We start from the raw sequence: 19,314 nt of genomic DNA on the forward strand, positions 1-19,314 counted from the left end.
GGAGCAGGTTGAAAGCTTCAAGTTCCTTGGCGTCCACATCACCAACAAACTAACATGGTCTAAGCAAACTTAGACAGTCATGAAGAAGGCACGACAAAACCTATTCCCCCTCAGGAGACTGAAAATATTTGGCATGGGTCCTCAAATCCTCAAAATGTTTTACAGCTGCACCATCGAGAGCATCCTGACCAGTTGCATCACTACCTGATATGGCAACTGCTCGGCCTCCGACCGCAAGGCACTACAGAGGGTAGTGCAAATGGCCCAGTACATCACCGGGGCCCAGCTTCCTGCCATCCAGGACCTCTATACCAGGTGGTGTCAGAGGAAGGCCCTAAAAATTGTCAACAACTCCAAACACCCTAGTCATAAAATGTTCTCTCAGCTTCCGCACGTCAAGCAGTATTGGAGCGCCAAGTCTAGGTCCAAGAGGCTTCTAAACAGCTTCTACCCCCAAGCCATAAGACTCCTGAACAGCTAATCAAATGCCCCCCCACCCATCTTGCTGCTACTCTCTGTTATTACCTATGCATTGTCACTTTAATAACTCTACCTACATGTACGTAATTACCTCAATTACCTCGACACCGGAGCCCCCGCACATTGACACATTGACACGTTGACTCTGTACCGGTTCCCTCTGTATATAGCCCCGCTATTGTTATTTACTGCTGCTCTTTAATTATTTGTTATTCTTATCGCTTACATTTTGGGGGGTATTTTCTTAAAACTGCATTGTTGGGCTTGTAAGTAAGCATTTCACTGTAAGGTCTACACCTGCCCATGTGATAAATGTGAATAATAATCATTTGATTTGATTTGTTACTGTGTACCTGATTGTAGAGTCAGGTATATCTGACTGTACTATCTCCTCCGTTCAGGCAAAGCGTCCTCCAATGATGACGATGTACAGAAGTCGGACGTGTCCTCCACGGGACAGGGGGTCATAGACAAAGACCACCTCGGGCCGCTTCTGCTTCAGGTGAGATCAAAGGTCACTACTCTCCTCTTTGATTGGCTGGCTGTGCTGACTCTGGCCTCTTATTGGCCTTTGTACTGACTGTTCATGTGTTTTCCCTCTTTCCTCAGGCCCTGGATGGTTTTCTGTTTGTGGTGAACCGGGAGGGCAGCATAGTGTTTGTGTCTGACAACGTGACCCAGTACCTGCAGTACAAACAGGAGGAGCTCATCAACACTTCCGTCTACAACATCCTCCATGAGGACGACAGGGAGGAGTTCCACAAGAACCTGCCCAAGACCAATGGTACCACACACACACACACACACACACACACACTGTGACCCACCTGCTCACACACAGAGAGCTAGTGCTAAGCAGACAGAGCGTGGCAGAGCTGTCAGTCACACTCAGTGGGCCAGACAGTGTAAAACAGGCCTGTGTTATATTCAGATATCATGGCAGCCATCTGGAAACTACTCACTACTGAATAATGCACCTCTGCACTTCCCCAGCTTTCATTCTCTGTGTGTGTGTGTCTATTTATAAAGCTGATTAATTATGGATACGGGGGCTCAGCTGAACCTGCTCCCCGATTTTACTCCCCAGCAGTGGCAGCGGCTCCAAAGTGTCATCATCTCTCTCTCTGTGTTTTGTACTTTCTGTCTTTTTCACCTATTCTCTTGTCTATTTTTATACTTAACTTAGTGTTGAATAATGTGGTTGGTAGGACTCTAGTTTCTTTCTTTTGCTTTTGCTTTTGCTTTCCCTTTCTCTATATTTCTTTTGTATTCTCTCTCCTCCCTGCACCTCTCCCCCATCATTATCTCTGACCCTGTGAATGAAATACGCTCTCTCTGCACATTGCTGTGAAATGACCACTGACCACTCAACTGGGGCTTCACACACACACACACACACACACACACACACACACACACACACACACACACACACACACACACACACACACACACACATTTTCTCTCACTTACACAATCCCCTGTGTGTGTATAGGGGGTGGGATGTTTTTGTTTCTTGTGCGCGTGTGTTTTCTCCCTGAATCGACCCCTCTGTCCAGACTAAGTGCTGGTTAATTGTGTCTGAGGGGAAATGCCGGGCCTCACGGCCAGGCGGTGTTGTTGTCTCCATCAGGCTGGAGAAAGGATCCTAACGGTCTAAGACCTTGTTAAATCATCTCTCAGAATCAGTTAGAAACCCCCATGCCCTAGGGCCCCTTCTCTGTACAGACACATGTTCCCTCCCTTCACCTGCCCTGTCAGAAACAGACAGACTGGAGGCCTTGGTCCCTGATAAGGCATCAGACAGACTAGAGGCCTTGGTTGCTGATAAGGCATCAGACAGACTGGAGGCCTTGGTTGCTGATAAGGCATCAGACAGACTGGAGGCCTTGGTCGCTGATAAGGCATCAGACAGACTGGAGGCCTTGGTCCCTGATAAGGCATCAGACAGACTGGAGGCCTTGGTCGCTAATAAGGTTTCAGACAGACTGGAGGACTTTGTCGCTGATAAGGCATCAGACAGACTGGAGGCCTTGGTCCCTGATAAGGCATCAGACAGACTGGAGGCCTTGGTCCCTGATAAGGCATCAGACAGACTGGAGGCCTTGGTCGCTAATAAGGTTTCAGACAGACTGGAGGACTTTGTCCCTGATAAGGCATCAGACAGACTGGAGGCCTTGGTCCCTGATAAGGCATCAGACAGACTGGAGGCCTTGGTCCCTGATAAGGCATCAGACAGACTGGAGGCCTTGGTCGCTAATAAGGTTTCAGACAGACTGGAGGACTTTGTCCCTGATAAGGCTTCAGACAGACTGGAGGCCTTGGTCCCTGATAAGGCATCAGACAGACTGGAGGCCTTGGTCCCTGATAAGGCATCAGACAGACTGGAGGCATTGGTCGCTAATAAGGTTTCAGACAGACTGGAGGCCTTGGTCCCTGATAAGGCTTCAGACAGACTGGAGGACTTTGTCCCTGATAAGGCATCAGACAGACTGGAGGACTTTGTCCCTGATAAGGCATCAGACAGACTGGAGGACTTTGTCCCTGATAAGGCATCAGACAGACTGGAGGACTTTGTCCCTGATAAGGCATCAGACAGACAAGAGGACTTTGTCCCTGATAAGGCTTCAGACAGACTGGAGGACTTTGTCCCTGATAAGGTTTCAGACAGACTGGAGGACTTTGTCCCTGATAAGGCATCAGACAGACTGGAGGCCTTGGTCGCTAATAAGGTTTCAGACAGACTGGAGGACTTTGTCCCTGATAAGGCTTCAGACAGACTGGAGGACGTTGTCCCTGATAAGGTTTCAGACAGACTGGAGGACTTTGTCCCTGATAAGGCATCAGACAGACTGGAGGCCTTGGTCGCTAATAAGGTTTCAGACAGACTGGAGGCCTTGGTCCCTGATAAGGCATCAGACAGACTGGAGGACTTTGTCCCTGATAAGGCATCAGACAGACTGGAGGCCTTGGTCCCTGATAAGGCATCAGACAGACTGGAGGACTTTGTCCCTGATAAGGCTTCAGACAAACCTTGGGCGAGACTGGGGCCCTGTTCCAAACCTTCCTCTCTCATGTCTTCATCTTTGATATCACATGACTGAATAGGAGAGAGGCCATGTAATGGAACCTGTGCTATTTTAACACCTTTTTAATTGTGTTTGTGTCAGACAAGAGAGCATGTAGGATGGATGCTAAAAATATTTTCACAGGGCCTACAGTAGGATCTCTCTCTTTGAAGTTTAGTTGAGCACCCCTCCCCCACCCCATCCCCTTTCTTGTGAAGGTGACCCTCTGGGTGGCTGTGCTCTGATGAGGAGTCAGGGCCCAAATCAGGATAGATGGCTGGGTGTACCTGCCTACCTGGCTGCTCTGCTCCCCTCCTGCCCCCGGCAGCTGCACAGGGCTGCAGGGATATTGGAAATCGACACTTCAGCTACATTAATCCCATGGTCCATTTAGCCAGGAATCAGAACGAGAGGGGATACTTCTGCTTTTAGATTTAAGAAGGAAAGTAGTAATACTCTAGCAGGGCTGATTCATCTGTCACGTGTGTTGTGTGTTGGTGTCCCGATATTTGAACGATTTAGAAGATTACACAATGCATCTTTCTTGAATGAATCTCATATCATGTTTGTCTCTGGTTGTGTCGTGTGTCCTTGTTGTATTCTCAGACTGCAAGTCGCTCCGGATAAGCGTGTTAGCTAAATGATATAATGTTATGTGTGACACTGACTAAATATGTTTGTGCGTATACTGACACACACCGAGTTTGTCAGTATACTGTACATACTTTAGGTCTGGGGCTCTCTATCCGTGTCCCATCCTATAACTGGATGTACTGATGCCTCTCTTTAATGAGGAATGCGATTGTTTTTCTTGAGTGTTTTGGTAATTTTGTATACAGTGCCTTCAGAAAATATTCACGCCCCTTGACTTTTTCCACATTTAGTTGTGTTACAGCCATATTAATATGAAATTCATTATATTGCAAAATCATTTTTGGTCACTGACCTACACACAATACCCCATAATGTCAATGTGGAATTATGTTTTTCAACATTTTTACAATTAGTAAAAGATTTTAAGCTGAAATGTGTTGAGTCAATAAGTATTCAACCCCTTTCGGAAAGGCTAAATAAGTTCAGGGGTAGAATTTGCATAACAAGTCACATAATAAGTTGCATGGACTCATTCTGTGTGCAATAATAGTGTTTAACATATCTGTACCCCACACATACAATTATCTGTAAGGTCCCTCAGTTGAGCAGTGAATTTCAAACACAGATTCAACGACAAAGACCAGAGAGTTTTTCCAATGCCTCGCAAAGGGCACATATTGGAACATTGGATTTTAAATTAACATTGAATATCCCTTTGAGCATGGTGAATTTATTAATGACACCTTGGATGGTGTATCAATACACCCAGGCACTACAAATATACAGGTGTCCTTTCTAACTCAGTTGCTCGGAGAGGAAGGAAACCGCTCAGGGATTTCACTATAAGCCCAATCAATCAATCAATCAATTGTATTTATAAAGCCCTTTTACATAAGCCGATGTCACAAAGGGCTATACAGAAACCCAGCCTAAAACCCCAAACAGCAAGCAATGCAGATGTAGAAGCACGATGGCTTGGAAAAACTCCCTAGAAAGGCAGGAACCTAGGAAGAAACCTAGAGAGGAACCAGGCTCTGAGGGGTGGGGCCAGGCCTCTTCTGGCTGTGCCGGGTTGAGATTATAACAGAACATGGCTAAGATGTTCAAATGTTCATAGATGACCAGTGGGGTCAAATAAAAATAATAATAATTGCAGTGTTTGCAGAGGTTGCAACAGGTCAGCACTGGTGACTTTGGTGACTAATGGTGACTTTTAAACAGAGTATAATGGCTGTGATAGGAGAAAATGGAGGATGGATCAACAACATTGTAGTACTAACCTAATTTTTTATTTTATTTTATTTTATTTTACCTTTATTTTACTAGGCAAGTCAGTTAAGAACAAATTCTTATTTTCAATGACAGAGTGAAAAGGAGGAAGCCTGTACAGAATACAAATATTCCAAAACATGCGTCCTGTTTGCAACAAGGAACTAAAGTAATACTGAAAAAAATGTGTCAAGCAATTAACGTTTTGTCCTGAATATAAAGTGTTATGTTTGGGGCAAATCCAATGCAATATATTACTGAGTACCACTCTCCATATTTTCAAGCATAGTGGTGGCTGCATCATGTTATGGCTATGCTTGTAATCGTTAAGGACTGGGGAGTTCTTCAGGATAAAAAAGAAATGGAATGGCGTTAAGCACAGGCAAAATCCTAGAGGAAAAGCTTGTTCAGTCTGTTTTCCACCAGACACTGGGAGATGAATTTACCTTTCAGCAGGACAATAACCTAAAACACAAGGCCAAATCTACACTGGACTACACTGGACCCAGAAAGACTCACAACTGTAATCGCTGCCAAAGGTGCTTCTACAAAATATTGACTCAGGGGTATGAATCCTTATGTAAATGAAACATTTGCTAAAATTTCTAAAAACATGTTTTCACTTTATCATTATTGAAAGGGAAGGGGGATACCTAGTCAGTTGTATGGAGTATTGTGTGTAGATGGGTGAGAGAAAAAAAATCAATTGAATCCATTTTGAATTCTGGCTGTGTGTGGAATAAGTCAAAGGGTGTGAATACTTTCTGAAGGCACCGTGTTTGTATTCTATAGTATTTTGTAAATTGTGTGCCTGCAGGGCTCCCTTGTAAAAGAGACATTGGTCTCAATGAGACTCCTTGTTAAAATATTTGTATGTACTACATGTATATTGATGTGTGTGTCTCGTCCTCCACAGTTAATGGGGTGTCCTGGGGTGGGGAGGCGCCACGTCAGAAGAGCCACACCTTCACCTGTCGCATGCTGGTCAAGTTTGGCCACACCCACGGACCTGTGGAGGAGGGACCAGGAGGGCCGCGCTACGAGACCATGCAATGCTTCGCCTTGACCCAGCCCAAGGCCATGATCGAAGAGGGGGAAGGTACGGACACCCGCACACACAGACAGACTGCGACATACAAACATACAATCTTACACACACAAACACACAACACACACACAATCTTACACACACCTGACACACACACAAACCCAAACTTAATGTATGTGTATGTGTAGCTAAACTATTTCCCTTCTTCCTTAGACCTGCAGTCGTGTATGATCTGTGTGGCCCGTCGTGTGACTGCTGTAGAGAGAACAGAGAGCTTCAACACCCGGCACGAGCTCTCAGGTGAACACAATTGATGTTTTTGACTTGTGTTGCAAACCTGGTTGCAGAGTTTGATTTAATGAAGCCTTGTGTGTACAAAAATGGTACAATATCCTTAAATAGGTACCGTAATTTCCGGACTATAAGCCGCTACTTTATTCCCACACTTTGAACCTCGCGGTTTATACAATGACGCGGCTAATTTATGGATTTTTCCCGCTTTCACAAGATTCATGCCGCCAAAAAACTGAGCACCGTCACATAATGTGACGTAAATCGAGCGCGCTCAAACTTCCCAGCATTCTGATTACGGTAGTAATTTTGTCACCCTCATCATGGCAAAGACACGGAGAAATGCATATGATGCAGCTTTCAAGTTGAAGGCGATAAATCTGGCTGTTGGAAAAGGAAATAGAGCTGCTGCATGGGAGCTTGGCCTTAATGAGTCGATGATAAGACGTTGGAAACAGCAGCGTGAGGAACTGACTCAGTGCAGAAAGACAACAAAAGCTTTCAGAGGGAAGAAAAGCAGATGGCCCAAAGTATTTGCAGCCACTCGACATCAGTGTAAATCGTGCATTTAAGGTGGCGCTCCTTGTTCAGTGGGAGGCTTGGATGACAAGTGGGGAGAAATCCTTCACTAAAACGGGCCGCAGGCGAAGAGCATCTTATGGTCAAGTCTGCCAGTGGGTCCTGACAGCGTGGAGCATTGTCAAAAGATCCACTATCATCAACGGGTTTCGAAAGGCTGGACTGCTGCGTGTTGAAGGGGTAGCATGAGCTCAGCGGGGTATTTGCCTCCGGATGAAAGTGACGAGAGCGACAATGAAAACGATCCAACATCGGATGAAGCAATTCTGAGGCTATTCAACTCTGACACCGAAAGGAGATGACTTCAGTGGTTTCAGTGCACAGGAGGAGGAAGATAGTGACCAATGACTTTCTTGGTAGGCTACTGTTTTAATTTTTGTTACAAGCCGTGTTTCGTTGAAGCCTATTTATTTTTGTTACAAGCCGTGTTTCGTTTAAAGGCTGTGTGCAAGTTAATTTGTTTCAATGTACCGGTAGGCACCTGCGGCTTATAGATATGTGCGGCTTATTTATGTACAAAATACATCTTTTTTTAATAATTCAGTGGGTGCGGTTTATATTCAGGTGCGCTTAATAGTCCAGCAATTACTGTATATACATTTACAAAAAACTTGCACAATATCTTTCAATAGGTATATACTATCTATGCTCCACAATCTCCATCTCCTCTTCTTCCCTCCAGGTAAGCTGATCCAGATAGACCAGAACTCTCTGCGTGCGTCAATGCGTCCTGGCTGGGAGGATCTGCTGAGGCGCTGTATCCAGATGTTCCTACAGCACAGTGACGGACAACCCTGGTCCCACAAACGCCATTATCACGAGGGTACGCCCACACACACACCTGTACCAATACACACACCTGTTATACACAGTCACACATGCATATGGTACCTGTCCCAAAACACACAAACCTGTTCCAGAACACACATACCTACCTGTCCAAAAACACCATGAATGGCATCACTAAGAGACATTTCTGTCATGATTACCACCAACCCTATACCTCTTCTTTGATATATATTTCACTTCCATATCTTGATATGAACCCATTGTATTTGCCCCCTTGTCCTTGGCCCAACAGCTTTCCTACAGGGTCACGCTGAGACCCCCCTGTACCGTTTTTCTCTCTCGGACGGCACCCCTGTCACGGCCCAGACCAAGAGTAAGCTGTATCGCCACCCCATGAGCAACGAGGCCCAGGGCTTCATATCCACCCACCTGCTACAGAGGTACAGACACACACACCTTCTGAGGTAGAAAACAAGTTATACACATTCTTGCTACCTTTGCAAGACACAGAGCACACACACACAGACACACACACAGCTGAGGGAACTGATGCCTACTGATATCCACAACATCCTCCCTATGCTTGGCAGATAGCTCTGAAGGCTTGTATAGATGCTTCACACAGTGGAGAATGCCCACAGGCCACCTGGTGGTTTTGTTCCATTCTCAGTAAAAGGAATATATACAATTATTGTGCTTGACAAGTCTCAAAAAACACTTGGAAGAAGTAAGGTTGTGTAGTGAATTGAAGAGCACCTCGTTCTCATTGTGAATAGATAGTCTTTTCCCATTAACATATTTTTTTTATTATTTAAATTACTTTCTTCAGTGTGTATGTACTTCAGTTCCATCTTCTGACTATTCAAGAGACTCTTCTGGTAGACTGGATCTGAGCGTTTACAAGAGTAGAGCGCCAAGGATGTCATAATAACCTTACTTCTCTCACATGCTCTTTTCTCCTCCTGCTCCTTCTCACCTCCTCATCCTCTCTTCCAGGGAGCAGCATGGCTATCGCTCTGCCCAGGGCGGGGGCATGATGCCAGGGCCTATGAGGCAGCAGGGCATGGGGGGCCCCAACCCCAACGCCCAGATGAACATGCCCCCTGGTGGAGGTATGGGGGGTATGAACCGGGGCTACGGGCCCATGAACGAACAGAGCCACATGGGACAGATGGGAGGGGGTTCAATGTACGGAGGGAATGGAGGTGGTGGTGGCGGCAGGGGAGGCATGGGCAACAGAATGATGCAGATGAATCAGATGAATCAGTTGAACCAGATGGGCCAGATGAACCAAATGAATCAGATGGGTCATCAGATGAACCACACAGGTCCAGGGAACCACCCTGGCATGCAGCAACATCAGCACCCCCAGCAGCAACATCAGCAGCCCCCCTTCCAGAGCAGTGGGGGGTACGGACTGGGGGGTATGAACAGCCCCTTGGGGAGTCCCCGGATGATTGGCCCCCAGCAGGGGCTCCTGATGTCCCCCCGAAACCGAGGCAGCCCCAAGATGGGTGCCAGTCAGTACTCACCTGGAGGTACGTCAATCAGGGGGGTACACTATAACTTTGCATAGTTTTGCTGTGCTTCATAAAACACAAGATGATCAATCTTAGGTTTTTGCATTTAAAAAAAATGTTTTTGGTTTGTAGAAGTTGTAGTACAGTTTCTAACCGTGAGTTTTGTTTCTGTCCCAGACATGCACTCCCCCATGGGCCCTCATGGAGGAGGAGGAGGTACCACCTCTTTCTCCAGCAGCTCCCTCAACGCCCTGCAGGCCATCAGCGAGGGGGTCGGGAGCTCCCTCCCCTCCACCCTCACCTCTCCCTCCCCGGCCAACAAACCAGACAGCTCCCCCAGCGTCCACTCCTCCTCTCAGTCCACCCAGCCCAGTCACCCTGCCAAATCCGGCCCGGATGACTCCAAAAGCCCAACAGGAGGCCTGGGTCCTGCGCCCAGCGTGCACCCCCTCCACCAACACCATCACCACCACCCACACCACCAGTCCGAGAGCTCCGGAGACAGGTTGGACAGCCAGGCCTCGGCAGACAGCAAGGAGCCCAGAGAGGGGGCCATCGAGGCTGGGGTGAGCTCAGAACCCACCCGGAGAGTCCCAGACGGTAAGGGTCATAAGAAGCTGCTGCAGCTGCTGACCTCCCCCACTGAGGAGCTGGGGTTAGGGGGAACTGGCTCCGCCTTGCCCTCTATACCTCCCCCACCAGGCAGCAGCAACACCCCAGCAGGGTCCGACACCAAGGACCCCACAGGAAGCATTTCCAGCCCTTCCTCTACTGGAGTATCCTCCTCTTCCTCAGCCTCCACCAATCAGGGCCAGGCGTCGGGCACGGCTCTGGCCAATGCTCTGGCCTCTGCCCACTACACGGCGTCGCTGCAGGAGAAGCACAAGATCCTCCACAAGCTGCTGCAGAACAGCAACACACCCGATGAGGTGGCCAAGATCACAGCCGAGGCCACTGGCAAAGTGACCCTGGGTGGCCAGGAAGTCCCAGGGGAGGTGGGGGCTGGAGGAGCAGGAGGAGTGACAGAGCCTAAGCAAGAGCAGCACAGCCCCAAGAAGGAGAAGACCCACGCGCTCCTCCACTACCTCCTCAACAAGGATGATACTAAAGAGCCAGTGGATGTGAAACCCAAGCCTGAGGAGCTGGAAGGAAAGGGGCCCCCAGGAGCCACTGCCGGCCCCCCACCCAGAGGCCCTGGCGCTGGACCCGGCCCAACAGCTGAACACCCAGAGAGCAAGATCAAGTCAGAGCCGCCTGATGAGGTAACCACACAGTGTGGTGGTCAGATCATTACATTACTGGTAGATTATTACAATTTCATGAGTATACCTACTAATAAACACGTTGCCCATTGGCCTTCACTTTGAACATTTTCATTACTATGAAGTCCTTAACCTCTGTAGGTTGTGTGATACTGTGTTGTTGCTGATACATGTGTATCTATCTCTTCCCAGTTGGACAACCTGGAGTCCATCCTGGGAGGTTTGAGGGGTTCTGGCTCTGAGTTCTACCCCGAGCAGGGAGGAGGAGGGAACAAGGCGCAGGGTTGCCTCGACGAGAACCTGCAAGGTAGGACTGTTCACATTGAGCGTGTTGATGAAAAACGTTTTCGGCCTATCTGAAAAAGTAACCTCCTCAGAGAATCTGGACACCAGACTAACATGTACCTGTTCTATCTGCTGTGTCCCTCTGGGTGTGTGTTCAGGGAGTTCGGGGATGGCCCCTGGCCCACGAGGGCCCTTCCAGAGGGCCATGTCAGCAGACGCCAAGCCTGGAGTGGTGGGGAGGCGCCCCATGCTCATCAAACAAGAGAACATGATGGGCAGCCCAGAAGGATACCCAGGGAACATGGGTGTTTGTCCGCGAGGCGTTGGAACAAGTAACTTATTTAGTTATTTCACTCTCTTTCATGCGTTGACATTTGTCTTTCCTCTCTCTTGCTCTTTCCCCTACTATCTAAGTCTGGGTTTCAGTCTGTGTCATTGCTGCTTTGAAAAAAGAGCTAATCTGTGTGTGTTTTGTGTCCCCCAGGGCCGATGAACAGGGGCATGGGGGTTTCCCAGCGCTCTCCCATGGGGGGGTCAGGGGATTGGGGGATGCCCCGCTCCTGTGCCAGCCCCGTGGGCTCAGCCGGTCACCCCTCCATGAGCCGTCCTGGTATGGACTACAACTCCAAAGGCATGATGGGAGGGCCCATGGTGGGAAGGTCCAACAGTGTTCCTGGCACCAGATCCATGCTGCAGCAACAGCTAATGGACATGGGTACGTGTCTGTGTGTGTGGGTGTGTGTTAGTCCATAAAATGAAGATGGCAGATGTAATCTCTGGGATGTCTTGCTTGTGTCTGTCTGTATGCACGTGTCTATATGTGTATGTAATCTGTATTGATTCTGAGAGATAGAATATCTGGTTAATGTGTGTTGTGTGTGCAGGAGGTTCTGGTGAGATGGGGATGAGTCCGTTCGGTCAGCAGGTCCAGCCCAACCAGTCTCCGTCCTGGTCTGACAGTGTGATGGGAATGGAGGGAAACCACAGCAGGTAAACTAACCCTCTTGCCCTCCATTAAAATGCACTGACCCCTGCTCTTATATCTAAATAATAGTTTTAATAATATATGATTTATGTCATACAATTAACGGTTCTCCGTGCGTGTGTTTCAGGCGTCAGTTTGGAAACACCCTGGATGAGCTCCTGGCTCCGCCCACCACCAGCGAGGGCCAGAGTGATGAGCGGGCGCTGCTGGACCAGCTGGACTCTCTGCTCAACAACACGGACGGCATCGCACTGGAGGAGATCGACCGGGCCCTGGGCATCCCCGACTTGGTCAGCCAGGGCCAGGGGCCAGAGCAGCATGGTGAGCCCTTCCCCAGCCAGGATCCTTCCATAGTGCTGGAGCAGAAGCCTCTGTACGGCCAGGGCTACCCCGGACCCCCCTCAATGGCCATGCAGTCAGCCTACGGGGGGAGCCCTATGCAGGGCCAGCCCCAACAGGGTGGCTTCGGCCCCATGCTCTCCCAGATGGGCCCAGGGGGCAGCTTCCCAGGGATGGGAGGCATGGGGGGTATGGGTCACCCCCGTGCTAACATGATGAGACCCAGGATGATGAGCGCCACCAAACCCATGAGGCTCCAGCTGGCGCAGAGACTACAGGGCCAACAGGTAGGAGACACAGACACAGACAGACTGATAAACTCACACAGGACTTTATGCTGACAGCTTATTCTTTCCTCCCTCCCTCAGTTTATGAGTCAGACTCGGCAGGGGATGGCCATGAAGATGGAGAACCCTGGAGCAGGCAACCCTGCCTTGAGGCCGGGTATGCAGCCTAGCATGGGAGGACAGGTAGGCACTCCCCTTTCCTCAACACACACACACAGACACACACAAACTAGCATATGGGAGCCACTTAGGCATAACCTTTCCTTGTTGTACAGTACACACAGACATAAATCTAAATACAAACACACACACTCACTATACCCCTTCCCCGTCCCCAGCCTGGCTTCCTGAATGCCCAGATGATGGCCCAGCGTAGCAGGGAGATGGTGACCATGCAGATGAGGAGACAGAGGATGATGATGCTAATGCAACAGCAACAGCAGCAGGCGGCAGCAGTGGCCGCCGCAGGGGGGTTCAGCCCCCCTCCCAACGTCACCGCCCCCACCGGCATGGACACCCCTATGGGAGGCCCCAACCTGGGCCCCCAGCAGTTTGGCTACGGGGGAAACTACGGTGAGTTTGGGTTTGTTTGACCTGAAGGGCCACAGAGTGTTTCTGCTTCCTAGTGGTGAGTTTTGTACTTACAGTGGGACATGGAATGTGTGTGTGTTTATAATGAACATTTATCATTATTTGACAATGTTGGTAACCTGTTGAATAAAAGTGATAATGCCCTCAAAGCCGGTGTTTGGAGGATATATTGGCACGGTGCTTAACAACACCTGTGCCAATATCCTCCAAACCCTGGCTTTGAAGGCATTATCACTTAATTGGGTGTGGGTGTGGGTGCGTGCTTGCATTCACATGACATTGTTTATGTAACATGTTCCTTCAGGTATGGCCCAGCAGGGTGACCCGTCGTTTGGCCCTGCGGGCAGCAGTCCCCCCAGCACCATGATGTCAGGCCGCCTGGGTCCTCAGAATCCCATGATGCAACAGCATCCCCAGGGCGGACCCATGTACCAGAGCACTGACATGAAGGGCTGGTCTCAGGGAGGCATGGCCCGTAACAGGTGTGTGTGTAGCAGGGAGGGAGAGAGAAATAACCTACAACAACCAGTGACAACATTCGTAACCAACTAACCCACCTCCTTCCCTCCCTGTCTCTCCAGCTCGTACCCCCAGCAGCAGTTTTCCCAACAGGGCAACCCGGGGCAGCAGCAGTTTGTCCAAACGGGCAACCCAGGACAGTACGGGGGCATGATGATGAATGGGGGCATGCCTTCCAATGGAGGGGGGGGCCATATGGGGCAGATGGGGATGAACCCCATGGTGATGGGACGTATGCCGATGGGGCCTGATCAGGTACATCGCTGTTCTAAATGGTGTGTGTGTGTGTGTGTGCACGCATGAACATACCTACCAGCTCTGTCTCAGGTCAGAATTAAACGTTCATCCATGATTCTCAAATTTCGAAGTTGTTCCAAAAATCTAATTTCTAAGTGTTTAAGGTTAAGTTTAGGCATTAACTCCAAATTGTTAAGGTAAGGGTTAAGGTTTGGTATAGCCTTAAAACAGAAATATCAGAAACAACTTTCTATAGCTGGATTTGAACTTGCAACCTTTGGGATAAGAGGCAGATGCTTACGGTGTGGGGTAGGCTTAAAACAGAAATATCAGAAACAACTTTCTATAGCTGGATTTGAACTTGCAACCTTTGGGATAAGAGGCAGATGCTTATGCCAGTCCACCATCCCTGTCCACAACGCCCTTGCAAAATCCAAACCTACTTGAAGGTTGTTGCTCCTAGTGGCCGGTTTCCATGTCATCTCCTGGCGCCCTCAGACATGGATGGATGTCGAAAACTGACTTGTATCATGGGTGACCTGGCTGGCACGTACAGTAAGCATGAGTGTTATCAATATTTATGTACTCACACACACAATGTCTCCAAACTAACCCCATTACCTCTCTTCCTTACAGAAATATTGCTGAACCTGAGACAGACGAGTGTGGTGGAACAGAACAGACTCACTGTGATCCTTTCAGAGAGATGAGTGCAGTGATGTGTGTGTGTGTGTGTGTGTGTGTGTGTGTGTGTGTGTGTGTGTGTGTGTGTGTGTGTGTGTGTGTGTGTGTGTGTGTGTGTGTGTAGTACTCTACTCCCACCAGTTGGGGTTGCTGCTCTCTGGACTCGAGGCAAGTGTTGGCAGTCTCACAGCTGGAGGAAAATAGACAGAGGACACACTATTCTACTCTCACTTCTTGTACATGACACATCCTATGACACACACCAACACACACACCCCAAAACATCCATGTATCTAAAGACACAATGTGACACACAAACACACACACACATACACAAACTGACGGATCGAAATTAGAAGACATCCTCTCTCTCGTGGGATGTGACTACCATCATGCCAAGTTGCCATCCAGTCTCTGAATCCACACTTAATTAATTAAATATATAGTCCATTGTTGGAGAAGGTGGGAGTTGATTGTAATCACTGATACATGGTCAGCTATTTTTACATCCTCCTAATGATTAAGATTAGGGAACCCTGATCCTAGATCTGTGGTTAGGGGCAACTTCTACCTCTATAAGCTATATTACTATACTGATGAGCAGACATGTAGTCAATAGCATATAGTCAATTCAGAAGTACAACACCAGTCAAAAGTTTGGACACACCTACTCATTCCAGGGTATTCTTTATTTAACACTATTTTCTGCATTGTAGAACAATAGTGAAGACATCAAAACTATGAAATAACACATATTGAATCATGGAGTAACCAAAAAAAGTGTTAAACAAATCAAATTATATTTTCTATTTGAGATTCTTCAAATTAGCAACCCTTTGAGTTGATGACAGCTTTGCAGACTCTTTGCATTCTCTCAACCAGCTTCATGATGTAGTCTGGAATGCATTTCAATTAATATGTGTGCTTTGTTAAAGTCCATTTGTGAACTTTCTTTCCTTCTTAATGCGTTTGAACCAATCAGTTGTGTTGTGACAAGGTAGAGGTGGTATACAGAAGATAGTCCTATTTGGTAAAAGACCAAGTCCATATTATGTTAAAATAAGCAAAGAGAAACGACTGTCCATCATTACTTTTATGATTGAAACTTTAGGTCAGACAGGAAAGGAAGCTCCAGAGTTACCTCTGCTGCAGAGGACAAGTACATTAATGTTACCAGCCTCAGATATTGCAGCCCAAATAAATGCTTCACAGAGTTCAAGTAACAGACACATCTCAACATCAACTGTTCAGAGGAGACAGCATAAATCAGGTGTTCATAGTCGAATTTCTGCAAAGAAACCACTACTAAAGGATACCAATAAAAAGAAGAGACTTGCTTGGGCCAATAAACACAAGCAATGGACATTAGACCGGTGGAAATCTGGCCTTTGGTCTGATGAGTCCAAAGGAGGAGGAGAAGGTGTGATGGTGTGGGGTGCTTTGCTGGTGATACTGTCAGTGATTTATTTAGAATTCAAGGTACACTTAACCAGCATGTCATCCCATCTGATTTGCGCTTAGTGGGACTATCATCTATTTTTCAACAGGACAGCTACCCAACACACCTCCAGGCTGTGTAAGGGCTATTTGACCAAGAAGGAGAGGGATTGAGTGCTGCATCAGATGACCTGGCCTCCACAGTCACCCGACCTCAACCCAATTGAGATGGCTTGGGATGAGTTGGACCACAGAGTGAAGGAAAAGCAGCCAACAAGTGCTCAGCATATGTGGGAACTCCTACAAGATCGTTGGAAAAGCATTCCAGGTTGGTGAAGCTGGTTGAGAGAATGCCAAGAGTGTGCAAAGCTGTCAACAAGGAAAAGGGTGTCTACTTTGAAGAATCTAAAATATACTTTGATTTGTTTAACACTTTTTTGGTTACTACATGATTCCATATGAGTTATTTCACTGTTATTCTACAAAATAGAAAATAGTAAAAATAAAGAAAACCCCTGGAATGAGTAGGTGTGTCCAAACTTTTGACTGGTGCTGTAAGTAATTAAGAGGCAGCATACATACACAGTGGACCTGCAGGAGACTGGGTTAAGGTACGACAGAAATTAATTCTAGTTGGCTGTGATTGCACTTTACGGAAAGGCTGTTGTCAAAATGATTGTGGCAATATTTATTGGTCATAGAGGCCTTTACCCAAGAATTAATGCATAACAGCAAATCTTGTTAAATTTTTATTTTTGTGTTTGTCAGAGGATGGAGACTATTATGATTAGAAATGGATTACTGTGACGATCATTATTCTAAATGGTTAACCAATGGAAAGGCAGTAAGCACAGATTTTGTAGAACACTTTCTTCTGCAGTGTGTTGATTATGGGGATGTTAGTGGATGAAAAAGGTTCAGATTATTAAAGTAGATCCTTAAAATGTACTGACCTATTTCAGAGTGCACAGTTACCCTCATATTTATACATCTATTCATAAATGTAAATAAGCATTTTAAAAACGAATGTGTATATTGTATTTTTAAGGAGGAATTTGTAAGATTTACATCTTGGTTACCTCATGGAACACTTAATAGAGATTTGTTGCCAGTTAATGAATGAGTTGATTCCTAAAGTAATCCACACACTGTGAAAGAAAGGGTTTCCCCCAATTTGAGTGTATGTTTATGCAGATTTCTAGCAATAATCCTTCGTCTTGGTTCTCCTGTGAGGGCAAAGTGAAGCACCATTTACTCAAAGCGATGGTACTGCAGTATTAGGATGTGACTCGTCTCGTTTGGAATTTTTGCTTTTGTCTGTGAATACAAATGTAAATACGCTTCAAATGTATTATATATATATAAATATATGCTTTTGTAGGTCACATACTGTTTTTGCAGAGATTGTAAGGCTTGATATTTAAAGTATAATTTTATTATTCTGTCGTAGGTCAAAATAACTTTTATTTTCAATACAAAAGGAAGGGGGTCTTTCTTTGATCAAAACTGAAAAACTTTGGTTCAGTTTGCCTCAGAAAGCTACAACTGCATCTTTTGTTCTTTCAGAAGCACTTTTTAAAATGTGTGATCTATAAATCATATATTTCTCTTTTTCAAAGGCATTTGCATAGATTTAGAGGTGCTTGTGTGATCCTGTCATTTTCTATCAATAGATGTTTAATTCAAAAGAGCAAACAAACACACACGATGCCTAAAAGAGGTGACATGTGATTGTGTTAGACTTAGGGGGGTCCATGTTTCTTACCAGTGTGTGGATTGATATTTTTAGATAGGGCCCTATGAGTTCAATGGCTCTAGTTCCATTCCTTATAATTCCATACTCTGTTATTGGCTAGGCTACTTAGCAGCAACTATGTGCTCACAGATAGGCTATTAAAGACCACCCAAAGCCATTGCAATATCAATACTGCTTTTCTTCCCTTCGATTGGGCACAGATGCTGGGTTGTGGTGGTCAGTTTTACTGTATGTAGGTTTTTGTGTTACGGTCTTCAACACTGCGGTTGGTTCTATTTGTGGCTTTACTTTTTGAAGTCAGCTCATATTTAGGGAGGCTGTCGGGCTACACTAGATGGTGATTTGGATTCCCTCCCTCTCTCTGTCTGATCCTTGAAGGTTATTTGGGGACATTTTACATGATTTTATGTTGAACCTTGATTTGTCCTTGATTTTGTAACATTTTCTGTGAAGCTTTGTGAGAAATCTGTTTAAGATGTGCTCAATCCAAAGATTTGTGTTTTGTCATTCTGCAGTGCTTAGAACTCGATCCTAGATGGTGCAAGTAAGCTATTCATGTGTGCATTTCTCGGCTGCACACCCTACATAGAATATGTTTGAATATATGTATTCCCATTCCTACAAAACAGAGTTAACATGGGTCTGGTTCTGCTGAAGTGATTTTAATCTTGTTTGTGATTGTTGTTTTTTTGTTTCTTTGTTTTATCTCTTAAAATCTATGGCCAGTTCTAAGTTGTGGTGCTGGAAACGGTTATTTCATGAGATTGACCACTCAGAGAAGAAGCTCTTTAGTGGCACTAACCTGTGTGGTGATACAAAACTATCCCGTGGACTCTGAAGATGACGGATCGCTATCTATCTTTTAACACAATGGAGAATGTCTTCAAACTGTTTTATGGAAACATCTTGGAATAGCCTAGAGTGAATTTTCAGTCTTTATGAAGTATATTGAAAAAGATTGACCTACCGAATATTCAAAAGAACTATGTTCTGTGCTTTTGCTTTTAAAAAAAGTATCCCTCTCAATTTATCCTTTGATTTAAATGAAAAGAGAGGGGAAGAAAATATAAAATGCTTGGGAAAATATACAGTCATAATTTCAGGATGTAAATTACTGTTGCATTTTTTCTTACTTGTTTCTTGATGTTAATATTGATGTAAATACAAATTTCTATTTAAACATTACATTGTGTGTGTTGTGTTTTTCATAGCGAGTGAAAGTTTCTAAGTTCCGAGATAGCTTGGCCAGAGAGAAGGGGATGAGAACTGGGGTTTAGTCACTGGACTAGATGAT

The 19,314-nt window shown here is 46.3% G+C and overlaps 1 protein-coding gene across 4 annotated transcripts in view; it reads left to right on the plus strand.

The window, feature by feature from the left end:
* The window catches only part of LOC115102131 (nuclear receptor coactivator 3-like), a 122,081-nt gene extending 102,876 nt beyond the window's left edge, over positions 1-19,205 (plus strand). For all 4 annotated transcript variants that reach the window (XM_065005333.1, XM_029621737.2, XM_029621738.2 and 1 more), the window contains 18 exons: positions 882-982; positions 1,090-1,264; positions 6,328-6,510; positions 6,673-6,759; positions 8,012-8,152; positions 8,411-8,558; positions 9,115-9,656; positions 9,816-10,900; positions 11,093-11,207; positions 11,344-11,517; positions 11,670-11,900; positions 12,070-12,175; positions 12,298-12,796; positions 12,878-12,979; positions 13,135-13,369; positions 13,692-13,869; positions 13,969-14,161; positions 14,780-19,205. In XM_065005333.1, the coding sequence (XP_064861405.1) occupies positions 882-982; positions 1,090-1,264; positions 6,328-6,510; positions 6,673-6,759; positions 8,012-8,152; positions 8,411-8,558; positions 9,115-9,656; positions 9,816-10,900; positions 11,093-11,207; positions 11,344-11,517; positions 11,670-11,900; positions 12,070-12,175; positions 12,298-12,796; positions 12,878-12,979; positions 13,135-13,369; positions 13,692-13,869; positions 13,969-14,161; positions 14,780-14,791 (4,307 nt within the window). In that variant the 3' untranslated portion in view covers positions 14,792-19,205. The remainder of the gene's footprint in view (positions 1-881; positions 983-1,089; positions 1,265-6,327; positions 6,511-6,672; positions 6,760-8,011; positions 8,153-8,410; positions 8,559-9,114; positions 9,657-9,815; positions 10,901-11,092; positions 11,208-11,343; positions 11,518-11,669; positions 11,901-12,069; positions 12,176-12,297; positions 12,797-12,877; positions 12,980-13,134; positions 13,370-13,691; positions 13,870-13,968; positions 14,162-14,779) is intronic.
* The last annotated feature ends 109 nt before the right edge of the window (positions 19,206-19,314 follow it).

This window comes from Oncorhynchus nerka, linkage group LG20 (assembly GCF_034236695.1).
Source record: "Oncorhynchus nerka isolate Pitt River linkage group LG20, Oner_Uvic_2.0, whole genome shotgun sequence".
Classification (NCBI taxonomy): domain Eukaryota; kingdom Metazoa; phylum Chordata; class Actinopteri; order Salmoniformes; family Salmonidae; genus Oncorhynchus; species Oncorhynchus nerka.